The sequence below is a fragment of the Myotis nattereri genome, assembly GCF_964212035.1.
Source record: "Myotis nattereri genome assembly, chromosome: 21".
Lineage (NCBI taxonomy): Eukaryota > Metazoa > Chordata > Mammalia > Chiroptera > Vespertilionidae > Myotis > Myotis nattereri.
The window spans coordinates 15,128,501-15,141,247 of NC_138097.1; the positions used below are offsets into that span (position 1 = coordinate 15,128,501).

The 12,747-nt window shown below is 46.5% G+C and overlaps 1 protein-coding gene across 2 annotated transcripts in view; it reads left to right on the forward strand.

Moving 5' to 3' along the window:
• AKAP13 (A-kinase anchoring protein 13) overlaps nucleotides 1–12,747 on the forward strand; it is a 186,927-nt gene that overhangs the window by 115,074 nt on the left and 59,106 nt on the right. For both annotated transcript variants that reach the window (XM_081114820.1, XM_081114819.1), the window contains one exon: nucleotides 11,174–11,249. In XM_081114820.1, coding sequence (XP_080970946.1) covers nucleotides 11,174–11,249 — 76 coding nt within the window. The remainder of the gene's footprint in view (nucleotides 1–11,173; nucleotides 11,250–12,747) is intronic.

The window sequence follows — 12,747 nt, forward strand, 5'->3', positions numbered from 1 at the left end:
GTTGAGAACCACTGCCCTAGAGGGTTAAAGCAATGGAGTGGCTTGCTGCTGTCTAGACTGATTTGAAAAGAGGAGCTGGTTGCTCACCCTAAAGGCCTTCCTGTTCTCCTTTCACTCTCTCAGCCTTGGGGCCTCCAAACCTGGTCAAAGAAATGCAGGACCAGTAGTGCTTGAACCTCTACCCTGAGATTAAAAAGGAAACCTGAGCCAAAACCGGTTTGGCTCAGTGGATAGAGCGTCGGCTTGCGGACTGAAAGGTCCCAGGTTCGATTCCGGTCAAGGGCATGTACCTACTGGGGATGTGCAGGAGGCAGCTGATCGATGTTTCTCTCTCATCGATGTTTCTAACTCTCTATCTCTCTCCCTTCCTCTCTGTAAAAAATCAATAAAATATATTAAAAAAAAAAAAAAAGGAAACCTGAGATGGAAACAGTGCCTATGCAGCCATTGTAAATAATGTTCCCCTTTCTCCTGTCAAGTTCAAACATCATATTTTACGCAGACTGTTATTCTCAGCAGCCTGGAGTTGCTCAAGTGGAGGCTCATGTTTCACCTGTATTCTAGTCAGTTTGGCCAACAGATGTGCAACTCTGAATGACTCACATGCTTCAGTTAATGAAATCATAGATTGATGAAAATTGTCAACTGTGGTAGACTTCTCCTTCCTTCCCATTTCATGTGAAAAGTGGAGGTGGCAGATGTCATTGTGCAAGAATATACTGCATGTTTTCTACAACAGGTTTTGAGCAGATTTCTCCGTCCCTATGAGCTAGCTATGTGTCAGGTGATAAATACTTTTTAGTCTCGGACTGACGGTATCAGATCAAGAAGGAATGTCAGGTATGCTACAGTGTCCATACTCTCTCAGTGTTCAGTTTTGAAAACCTAAGTCCAGAGAGTCAGCGTCATTGTCCCAGGTCGCTCAGGGAGATAATGGCACACCCCAGAATGGAAAGAACCCCTGATTTTCACACTCCTACCTGGTGTTCCTGCTGAGACTGAATGAGTCACTGGTGAGTCACTTAACCAGCAACCAGTCATATGCTGCTGTTCCTTTTACTGGCCTTGAGCGTCTGTTTGGATCCTCAGCACGCCCACTAGGTGGCGCCCTGACGCAGAACCGACTGTGGGACTCAGGCAGGGCTCTGCCCCGCCTGGAACAAAAGGAGCCAAATAGAGGTGCCCTGTAAGAAGGTTAAATAATTCGGGTTGGGGGTTAGATCTTGTCATTGAACAAACCAGGAGAAAAAATAATTCTTGAACAGAAATGCTATAAATGCATAAAACACTGTTATTCTTCATTTTCTGGAATTTTAAGAACACATGTCGGGCCTGTGGTCTGAACAGACTAAAAGCTCTGGTTCTTCTCTTGAGGAATTTGGAAACCCTTGTTGTGGATAGAAGGACACAGAGAGAAGGAGGGATCATTAATCTTGTAAATAACAATTGTAAATAATACATAGATTATTACATAATTACAAGTTCCCAAAATTAAAGGAAAGAGGGAACATTCTCAAAACGAAAATTTGTAACTCTCAGCTCTAGTTTGGATTTGAACTGATTGGTTGCGGCGTTTCAAAATTCTAACAGAATAACTGTTCAGTGGGTCCAGATGTTTTTGATAAAAACTTGGAATTGTCACATCAGCAGCAAAAGCACAGGACTACGGAGTCTGTCTCCTGTTGGGGAGTGCTGATCCGATCCAGAGGGGAGAGAAAAACAGACTCTTCCCCATCCAGGGCATTTCTGCTCCAAGAAGGAACAGAATACGTAAAGACGATTCCAAATCGTTGAAATACATTTATGTGTCCAGAAAAAGTAAGAAATCTCCATTCGCAGCGGGTAGCACAAAGCCAGCAGACAGTCAGAAATTGAAAAGGTTCATCTATATGTCTCAAAACAGTAATCTGGGCCATTTCAGATAATTATATTATTTTGAAGCAGATTCCTCTCTAATTATATAAACTTCTTAAGGACAAACCTTGTTATTTATTTTGTTTGCCTTCACTGCACGGCACAAAATAGCTGTTAAATCAGTATAGATTATGTACATTTATGTCAATAGGGGAGGCTGGGCGTAGAAAGGCTTTATTGTGATTAAAGCATCTGGTCCCTAGAGAGATCCTGGGAACCTTGGAAGCAGGAAACATTTGAATCTAATTAAAACAGAAGGGAGCGGCAGAGAGGAATAAACCATATTGAGGACAGAAGGGAGGCAGCTCCGTGTGCATGTGGGGAGGGGAAAGAGTGCTAAATTACAGCTTGGTGAAAGCTCGTACCGAAAAGATAAGACATTATTCAATTTTCCATACACTGAAGCCTAAAGGATCTTTCCGTTGGTGCCTTAGATCATATAGTTTCAAAGTATTTGTAAATTGCTGACCAGGTTCCCGCCCTTTCGGTAATAAGCCTGAGCAAGACTTTTACTGACAACTTTTAATCTTGCCCTAATCATCTTGTTTCTACTGGTCCCCACCATCACTGTGATGGGCAGCGCCCCTGTCTCACTGTACATGTTGGGGACGTCAAGGAGCCCACGCCCCCTGGGGCACGTGGGGAGGGAGGCTGTCTGCTCTCCCTAGCGGTGAGGGCTGGCAGTGAGGCTGGGGGATCCCTCCCGGAGCAGTGAGGGCTGGGAGGGCTGGGGGGTCGGGGCTCTGAGTGGTTATAGCTACAGCTGCGAGTTAGCATATAGATGGAGAATGCTGGCATTATAGCCCGACTGGCCGCCTCCTGTCCTTTGAGCTAGTTAACAAGTGAATGCCTGGCCTGGGGAAATGGTGACTCATCAGACGTCTCTTCCCCTTGTACATACAGTTCCTGAAAAACCCCCTCTCCAGCTCTGTTTGCCATCCCCGTGGTATTCAGTCTCTTTTCTTCCTTGCTGCTGTGGCATTTGAACCCCCTCATTCATACCCTCCAGGTCCAGCTAGGACACCTGGCCATTTGAGGAAAATCAGGCTAATGCCCCGGGAGACAAATCTTTCTATTTCTTCTTTCTTTCTTCACTCTTTCTCCCTTTACTTCCCCCAGTGCCTCCTCCCTTCCTCCTTTCTCTCCCAAATCATTTTCAACCTCAGTGAGGGAATGTCTGGAGTGAGAGAGCGAATTCTGGAAGAGGTCTGGCCCTGGAGAATGTTCCAAAGGGTGGGGCTAGCGAGGTCTCAAATAGTAAAAAACAGGCAAATGGGTAGCAGCCCTGCACAAGGCTGCACAGGGCTCCGCAGGGCTCCCTGCATGTGAGTGGACGCTTCGTAGGCAGAGCAGTCCCAGCCAGGTGACTTCCTTTGTCACAAAGAGCGGTGACACACGTCCCCATTCATTTTCCTGCTTTCCTCTTTAATCCTCTTTAAGGCCCCCTTCTGTTCATCAACCCCCTCGAAAAACAAAAAAATAAAAAGCTGAACTCTTGATGATGTTTAAATCTTGTCGGACACCTTTGTGGCCACTTCTGGATCCTAGAGAAACAACCCTGAAATATTTGGCTCACATTTTTCTCAGGTTAAATCACTGGTTTGCGTTTGGCACGGAGCTGCAGTGTGTGCCTTGGGTCGCTTCAATTCTCTGTCCTTGGAGGGAGAGAGAAGCGCGTGCACATGCTGGTGGTGTTCAGGGTGACACCCCCTCCCTCCGTTACTCCTGCCTGACATCGAAGCATCTGGACCCACAGAGCCTGCTCACAGGGGACAGTTGGAGGAGGAGGAAGCGCTGGAAAAGGAAGCCTTGTTTTTCTCTCCTTCCTTCGCGGGTGAATCATGCTCCCACCACTGCAATTAGCTTTTCAAGCCTCCCAGGCTGTTGGTGCGGAGCTGAAAGGGCAAGTCTTGACGTCCCTGTGAGTGAGGAGAAGGGAGGACGGGCTGGGCTTGGGCAGGGCCAGCGCCCTGAAGAGAGGGAGGGGGCAGGGGGAGGGGCCTTTTCCTCCTTCTCCGCTGCTGTCATTACATATTTCCAACTTAAATCAGAACCCAGCCCTGCTGCCTGGGAGCAGACGCGGACCTGAAAGGCTCTTTGCTTCAGACAGGATCTCCAGGCTTGTGCTTTTTTTTTCCATAAAGAAAATTTGATTCTCCTTCTCTTTTTTTTTTCTTTAAAACAAGAACAGTTGAATGGGAATTTTTTTTTTATGCCATCCCTTTGCAATCGCGTTGTCTTCCCTTTTTTTCTCTTTTCCTGACCGAGTACGTACTGGATTCGTATTGTCTGCTCTGGTCTTTCCCCCACGTGCGCCGGCCATTATGCTCAGCCAGTTCATGCTTAGTTTTTCTACTGGAGTCATCACCAGTGATGGAAGCAGCGTGTGCTTGTATAGCACCAGGAGGCACGCACTGTTTATATTATGAATTATAAACTCATTATCCCGGCGCTCCGAAGTTGTCAGAAAGTTCCGGGTCAGTTCAGGGAAGTGGATTCCGCTGGGTTCTTTTTGATTCCTCTTTGGCCCTTGGAGGGTTTCGCGTAGAGCGCCGTCTGGAAGGCCCTGTCCCCTGCAGCTCACCGGGAGGAGTTTGGAACTCGGGACTGGCCGGGTGCGCTGGTCCCCCAAGTGACCCCGGGCACTTCGGCATTGTTCCTCCCTCCTGCCCTCGGTCAGAATGTACGAGCGGCACAAGCGGCGCTACAGCCTGTGTGACATCTCCAAGGTGGACAGGACTGTGGACGTGGTGCTGCTGAAGGTAAGGCCACCTCTCAGGCCCTTTCCCCTGGAATCCCATAGCTGCGCCCCGGCCACCTGCAGGGAGAAGGCCTGAGGAGTATGTGTGAGCATTGCGGGTGGGGGATCGGGTTGGCGATTTTCGGATTCTTAAAGGAATATCTGGTCCTAGCTGAGCTGGTTTGGGCCGGCCTGTGGACTTGAAGGGTCCCAGGTTTAATTCCGGTCAAAGGCATGTACCTCAGTTGCAGGGTAAGTCCCCAATGAGTGTAGGAGATAACCAGTCGATGTGTCGTCTGTCTCTTTCACATTAGTGTTTCTCTCTGTGTGTCTCTCCCCCTCCCTTCCACTCTTTCTAAAATAAAAAAAATCAATGGGAAAAATATCCTTGGGTGAGGATGAATAAAATAAAGTACTTTCTGAACAAAACCAGTGGGACTTAAGAATCAGCAGTGAGCCACTTACTGCTTAAATGTCACTGTAACTGCTTCAAAATGCATTCTTATTCTCAGGAGAACCTCCTATTCTTGAAAATCTCAAAGGGAGAGATTCCCCTTTAGAGTTGCTCTTTCCTGCGATGTCTGTCTGTCCCTCCTTCCCTGTCATCCCTGCCCCCTCACCGCCCACCCCCGCCCCCATCCGTCTGGGCATCTTTCTTCGCCTGCCTCTGTCTCTGAGTCGCTCTGTCTTTTGTCAGAGCCTTTTCTGTTGTTTCTGCCATCTCTTTGCTCACAACTCTGGAAGGTTCTCCAATCAACGTATTTACTAAGTGGCGATGTGGTCCTGTTGGCTTGGCTTTGACTGCTTTTCAGGTCCAGCCCCAGACTGTTGATAGCCGTGTTTGTTTGCTCAGTGTGAGGTGTCTAAGCAGGATGGGGGCGGAGCCTCTGCAGGGCTAATTGCTCACAGAAGGCATCCTGGGATCTAAAATTAGTAAGGACTCCTCCAGTCAGAAGTTGGGAGTCTGGGAATATTGGGTGACTGACGGCGTGCTTATTGGAAGTTTAGCAGTTTTCTGGCAAAAGCAGGGGAAATTGGAAGCCTCCCAAGTGGTTCAGAGATGCCGAAAGGAACCTCCGTTCCTACCTTGAGTGAGTACGCAGCTGGGCAGTCCAGGCAAAGTGTAACGCATTGCCCTGGCCAAGGAAATCGTGGAGCTATTTTATCGATTCATCAATTCAGTTTATTGCTTGCGGCACCCTCATTCTTTTCATTGGTCCATTGAGGCCAATAATGGGCCCAGAAGAATCGACACGGGAGCCAGTGAAATACCACATTGGACGAGGGGCTGGGACAGGCGTGCGATGGTGTTGTCCCTCTGTCACCGCTCCCAGGCGGTGGTTTGACCTGCCAGGCCTGGCCTGGGAGCAGTGGGTCACGGGCATTTTGAAGTTGCTCCAAGATAATATTCATTTTAGTTTCTCTGAAATGTGATTTCTGTTACGAAGTCATACTCGTGCTTTAAAACTTCTGTCCTCAGGCACTGGGGAGAGCCTAGTGTTAGGACCTTTTCATGCTTGACTCCATGATTTTACATGTCGGGGGATGGGGCAGGGAAAAGGACAAGAGGAAGGGGAGAGAGAAGATCTCAGTCTCATAGGAATGTCATACATTTAAAGAATGCTAAAATGTGAGGAGCTCTGTGCTCGAACTGGGCATGAAAACCTTTATGTGGAGCAAAATCACAGGCTTACTGGCCTCATAGATGCGATTTTAAAGTTTTATTTTTTTAAATATTTGCATTGATTTCAGAGAGGAAGGCAGAAGGCGAGAGAGATAGAAACATCAATGATGAGAATCATGGATTGGCTGCCTCCTGTACGCCCCACAGTGGGGATCAAGCCCACAACCCGGGCCTGTGCCCTGACCCGGAATCGAACCATGACCTCCTGGTTCATAGGTCGATGCTCAACCACTGAGCCATGCCGGCCGGGCAAGCCCTATTTTAGATAAAGATCCTTCTCAGGTGATGTCATTAAAAAAACAAAACAAAAAGGATCCCTGCAGGATAAGAACATGCCTGTTACACCAAGGGGAAGGGGTTTTAGGAAGAGCGAACAGCAAGTCCAGGCCCTGAAGTAGGAGGGAACTGGCTGGGCCGTGTGACAGGAGCACCTGGGTAAATGGGGAGCGGCAGGGCAGCTGGAGGCGCAGCAGGGACCTGGAAAAGCAAGGTCTCGACCACCCTGGTGAGGAATTTGCTTTGTTTGGATACAGCACTTCTCAGGGTATGTTTACACAGGGTCATTCTGACTGTGGGCATCAGCTAGGCTGCCATTGTGGGAGTCCAGGCCGGATAAAATGCTTTCGTGGTCACAGTGGGAAGAAGGGGATGGATAGGAGATACGGGCATTTACTTTTTACATTCCTCTCGTTTCACTTACGGAAAAACAGATTCCGATAGTCATTTTCTGAAGGTCTCATGGCTCATGCACAATAGCTGGTAGGATGCAGCCCCAGATCCGATGCTTTCAGTCCATGTTCTTGCCATCCTGGACCGTTTCTTTGAGGTGACCAGTTCTTTTTATTACATGTATATGTATATCAGTTGTTATTTATACATACAAATGCATGTTTTTTCTGTCCGAGACCTTTCATGTTGGGAGAAGTCCTAGAAACTAAACCATCACTTCTTCCTCAGGACATTGCCTTCTGTAAGCACCTTGGACAGGTGCACCATCTCTTATACTGCAGTTTGTCACACAAGTTGTAGCAGATTTTCCCTATAATTCTTCTAAAAAATACTCAGAAGTGCTCTCCAATTATCTTCCACTTTGAATTTCATTATCTTTAATTAGTGTTTTTAAAAAATAATGGTATTGGGACCCTAGCTGGCTTGGCTGAGTGGATAGAGCGTCGGCCTGCGGGATTGAAAGGTCCCAGGTTTGATTCCAGGTCAAGGGCACATGCCTGGGTTTCGGGCTCGATCCACAGTGTGGGGAGTGCAGGAGGCAGCCAATCCATGATCCTTTCTCATCATTTATGTTTCTAGCTCTCTCTCCCTCTCCCTTTCTCTTTGAAATCCATAACAATATATTTTTTAAAAAGATAATGGTATTAGGTATACTTCAGATCTCAAGTGATCATGTGTATGTTTGCAATCTATTTTTATCTCTGGAAGTTTACTTTTCATACTAAGGAGCTTGAAATTTGTTCATATGTTCACTAGACATTTCTAAGCACTCAGAGCAATGTCCCTGATTCGGATTAAATACTTGGTAAGGCCCTGGCTGGCGTGGTTCAGTGGTCAGAGCGTTGGCCTTCACATGGAAGAGTTTCATTCCTGGTCAAGGGCATGCACCTGGGTTGCAGGTTCCATCCCCACCCTCACTGCCAAGTGGGGCGTATGCAGGAGATAACCAATCGATGTGTCTCTCTTCTGTTTCTCTCCCCCTCCCTCCCTCCTTTCCACTCTCTCTGAAAAGCAATGGGAAAAATATCCTTCGGGGAGGATTAACAACAACAATAAAAATACTAGGTATTCGCTAATTGAGTGAGTTAATCTTTTAAGATTTGTAAGTGTGGATTCAAAAGCATCATTTTCTATAAACTGTATTCAGTGTACTGATAAGGTAACCATCACAGAGATGAAGCATGACAATAATCATAAAATTGAGATTGTGAGCCCATCATTTTGGTATTACACATTTACAGCTCCAGTCCCTCCCATTGGCATCCTAACAATCACTGTAGATTAGCTTCAGAATTCCCATCCTGTCTTACATCCCCTGCATATTGGCTTATTCTGCACTCTGGTCTCTCTTCCCTTTGTCAGGTCTGTATAGTTTCAGGGTAGTTCTAATGCAGTTCTAATGCATCAGGCCTTAGATTCCCCTGAGGCTACGTACATTGGTCTTTATCTTCAGATAGCTCTTGTTCTCACCATCAACCCCAGCATCCTAAATCTTACTTCCTTTCTGAATCCCCCCCCCCCAAATAATAACACATAAGTTGATAGTATTCCTTGTCACCACCCTCCTCGGTCCCCCATCCAAGTCCACACATACACATTCCTCTTCCTCACTGTGTGACAGTCCCCTGGCTACTCTCTCCTAATGCCTATGACTTCAGGCTCTTAGGATAAATGGTTGGCAATGCTAAATCACATGCTCAGACTGGGATATGTAATAATTTTCATGGTTAGCAGAATCCCCTTGGTATCTACATGCCTATTTTCCTCCACGTCCTTTAGTAAGCCAGCGTTGGCCCCCCAAGTTGGTGAATGACAGGAGCTTTCGCCCAGCGCCGTTCCGTAGCTGACAGGATAAGCATTCCTGAGGCCGTTCTTAAACAAGAGGGTAGCAAGGATCAGAAACTGGGCAGAACTACCATATGCCAAGACAGAAGAGGGTCAGACTCTAGGATTCACTGGCGATCTGAACCGACGTAGTCTAGGGGCCATTTCTGTTTTATTATAATTTTAGGTTCCTGGTTTCTCATGTGTTTGATGAGCATACTTTGTAGCTGGTCATTAATACTTTGTAGCCAGTAATTCAGAGTTTCAGATGGCTGCTTAAAAGATGTGCAACCATGTTTTGTGTGCACTGAATGAAAGTGTTTCCAGAGGACCCCCTCCACCCTATTCATGATGTCTGGGCAGGCCACTTGACCTAGAGCTAAAGCCAAAGGAGTAGTTTGTCTTTAAGGCCAGCGTCACTTTCCAGAGAAATATACATGCTTGAAGCCTTGGCTTGCTCTGAGAGACTTCCTCATTGCCTTCAGTGAAAGGTACGGAGGCTGAGGCTTGAAGGTGGCCACAGCATCTGCTCAGTGAGTCTGATTCCCTGAAAAGACTGACTCAAGGCTTGGCTCCCATGTCCGGATGGTGGGTTCTGCTTCCTTTTGTTCAGAGTTGGAACTCTGGCTGCATCTCCTGAGACAGATGCAGAGGAAGTAAATACGGGCAACGGCTGGGAAGGCTGGGTGTAACCGTGGGCTGTATTATTAGGATGTTCGGATATAAACAGTAGCAGACACGCTGCCAAAAACAAAAGCCAGCTCCCTCTGCGCTGAAAATATGTACAGCTCTATTTTCAGCCTGATGGGAACGCAACGTGGGTGTGATTTGTGTAACCGCAAGGGGTCCCAGGGCAGGAAATATAACCTGTGGGCCGGGTCCGGTGAGGGTCTGGCGTTTCTTCTGAAGTACTTTCTCTTACCCATGGGGCACATGCGCAAGAACTTACCAGAACTGTGGATGTTGACTACCTGCAGTTGCCATGATCTTTTTGTCATGGAGACTATATGAACAAAGGACTAACTTTTTTTTTTTTATTTATTTAAAGCGTCATGAACGTGGTCAGAGCCAGAAACTCTGTTTTGGTAACTTATCCCTCCAGAAGATACGGACATCTAATGGCCAAGTTTCTGTTTTCCTCATTTCGAGCTCCTTGCTCAAACATTTGGGAATAATCTTGAACTGTTCCTTCCTCGGCCCATTCAGTCTGTTGCCAGTCCTGTATTTGCCTCATGGCTGACAGATTCCATCAGGGCAAATCTGGATAGAGGGGATCATCATCATCATCTTTGTTTTTCTCTTAAAACTCAGGTTATTAGTAGTCTCAACACTATGGTTTCTTTCTCTCGTGTCTCCTAGTCCTGATTTGGCCGTCAGAACCTTTTGCCAAGCCTCGTCTTGAGCCGGCTAAGAAGGGTGTTGATAGTACAAGGCTTATTTGTTCATGCAAAAACCCCCATCTCAGAGGTCACCTTTTGGAATGGAGACTAACATGACAACAGATGTGCTACATGTGTGTACTCAGAGCCATTCTTCATTCCTGTTTCTACACTGTTGGGCTTTTTATGCGCCTCAAACACATCTAAGGACAAGATCTCTGATCTGGGTTACAATGATAGGCACTAAAGTCGTCCATAGTATTTCTTTGTTATCTTTTCAATGTCTATAGGTTCTGTGATAATGTCTCCCTTTAATTTCTGATATTGATCATTTGTAACTTTTGTTCTTGCTCGTCCTAGCTAGAGTTTTAGCAGTATCATTGATCTTTTCAAGGAAATCACCTTTCGATTTTTATTTCTTTTATTGTTTCTCTCTCTTCTACCGCATTGATTTCTGCGAAATACGGTCTATCTCCCGTGCACGCTCCAAAAGAATGTGTCCTGTTATTGTTGCAGGAAGTGCTCTCTCTGTTTGGTAGATCAAATTGGTTGATAATGTCTTTCAAGTTTTCTGTATCCTTATGGATTTTGTCTACTTGTTTTAGCAATTATGGAAAGAGGTGTGTTAAAATCTCTAATGGCCATTTAAAGATTATGTTAAATTTAATAAAAATGACTCTTATATGCCTAAGTTTTATCAAAAATCTCCCCAGAGCATTAATTATCGATTGCCTTGTGTGTATTGTGAAAAGGTATTTTTTCTTAAAATAATTTTACCCACTTTGCAGTCAAGTTTCAAAGAAAAAGATGGAAGTGATGGAGCAGTATGTGCACTCGCAGCTGCTGGAAGAGCATCCCACATGGCTTCACTGTCTGAAACTCAGTCTCTCTTCTCTCCTTCAGATAAACCGGGAAAGCTGGTGCACGATCGAGCCGTGTGCTGATGCAGCCGCCCTGCTGGCGCCCCCGCAGAGCCCCGGTGAGCAGCGTTTCCCCTCCGACTCGCTTGAACACCCGTGTCCAAAGTGCACATGCCCTAGAGCCACGGTTCCCCTCCACCACCAGGCCGTTCGATTTGGAGCTCTGTTCTTCCTTAGCATGCTACACAATAACATAATACAACTTCTTAATCCAGTAAAACTATAAATATATATTGCGAAGGACTAAGTCTGTGGCTCTCCATCGTAGCTACACATTGAAAGTATCTTGGCAGGGTTGAGCGATGGGGGCATGGGCAAAACGGTGAAGGAGATCAAAGGGTGCAGCCGTACAGTTATAAAGTGTAAGGCATGGGATGTGATGGACAGCGTAGGGAATACGGTCCGTGGTGCCACAGTAACTTCGTACCGCGACAGATAGTTGCTAGAGTTCTCACGGTGTGATCACTTTGTAAGGAATATAAATATCAGATCACTGTGTTGTACACGTGGAACGAATATAATATTTATATCAACTGTAATTAAAAACAGGTTCACATTCCAGAATGAAAAAAAAAAGTATCTTGGGAGCGTTAAGATACATGGATGGCTGGGTCCTACCCCCAGAGCTTCTGATTTACTTGCTCTGGGGGTTGTGGCCTGGGCAGCAAACTCTTTCAGAGCTCCTTTGGTTGCTCCCCTCTGCAGCCGACCATTAAGAACCATAGACTTTGGAAGTACTGTCAGGAATTGAGTCTTTCCCTAAGCGCTCAGGAGGTCTCAGTAACAACGGGTGAGGGTATCACGCTCTTAAGACCTTGCTTGGTAATAACAGCACGTGGCTGTGGTCCCAGTTTAGCCACTAATTCACGGGGACGAAGGCGTGTTCCCTCATGTCTCTGCGCCATTGTCTCTGACCTCCCGAGCATCACCAGCTTTTCCTATTGGGTGTCACCCGAACGCCATGGTGGGCAGCTGTAGCCATTGCCTGTCCCTGCAGCTGCCATGAACACTGGCTAATTACATTCTGGCCTCTTAAGTCTACATTCCCCCCAGAACTTCTGTTTACATTTCCAGATTTTAATAACCTGCTTTAAAAACTACCGAGGCGTCATTTAAGGCGTTTCTGGAAACCATTTGCCCGTGGTTGTACTGCAGTAGTCTTACATTTAAAGGCAAACTTCAGCCTGGCCTGCATGGCTCAGTGGTTGAGCCTCAACCTATGAACCAGGAGGTCATGGTTCGGTTCCGATTAAGGGCACATGCCAGGGTTGTGGGCTCGATCCCCAGTGTGGGGAGTGCAGGAGGCAGCCAACCAGAGATTCTCTGTCATCATGGATGTTTCTTTTCTGTCCCTCTCTTCCTCGCTCTGAAGTCCATAAAAGTGTATTTAAAAAAACACACAAAAACAACTTTTAAAGACAAACTTTAAATCCTTTATTTCCAGGGGGTTTCCTACTGATTCTCGCCTCAGTTCCCTCCAAAGGGAGTGTTGGAAGCAGACGTGCAGTGTTTTTCGCTACTTCTGTCCCACGCGGAGAAAGCACTTAAGGGATATTA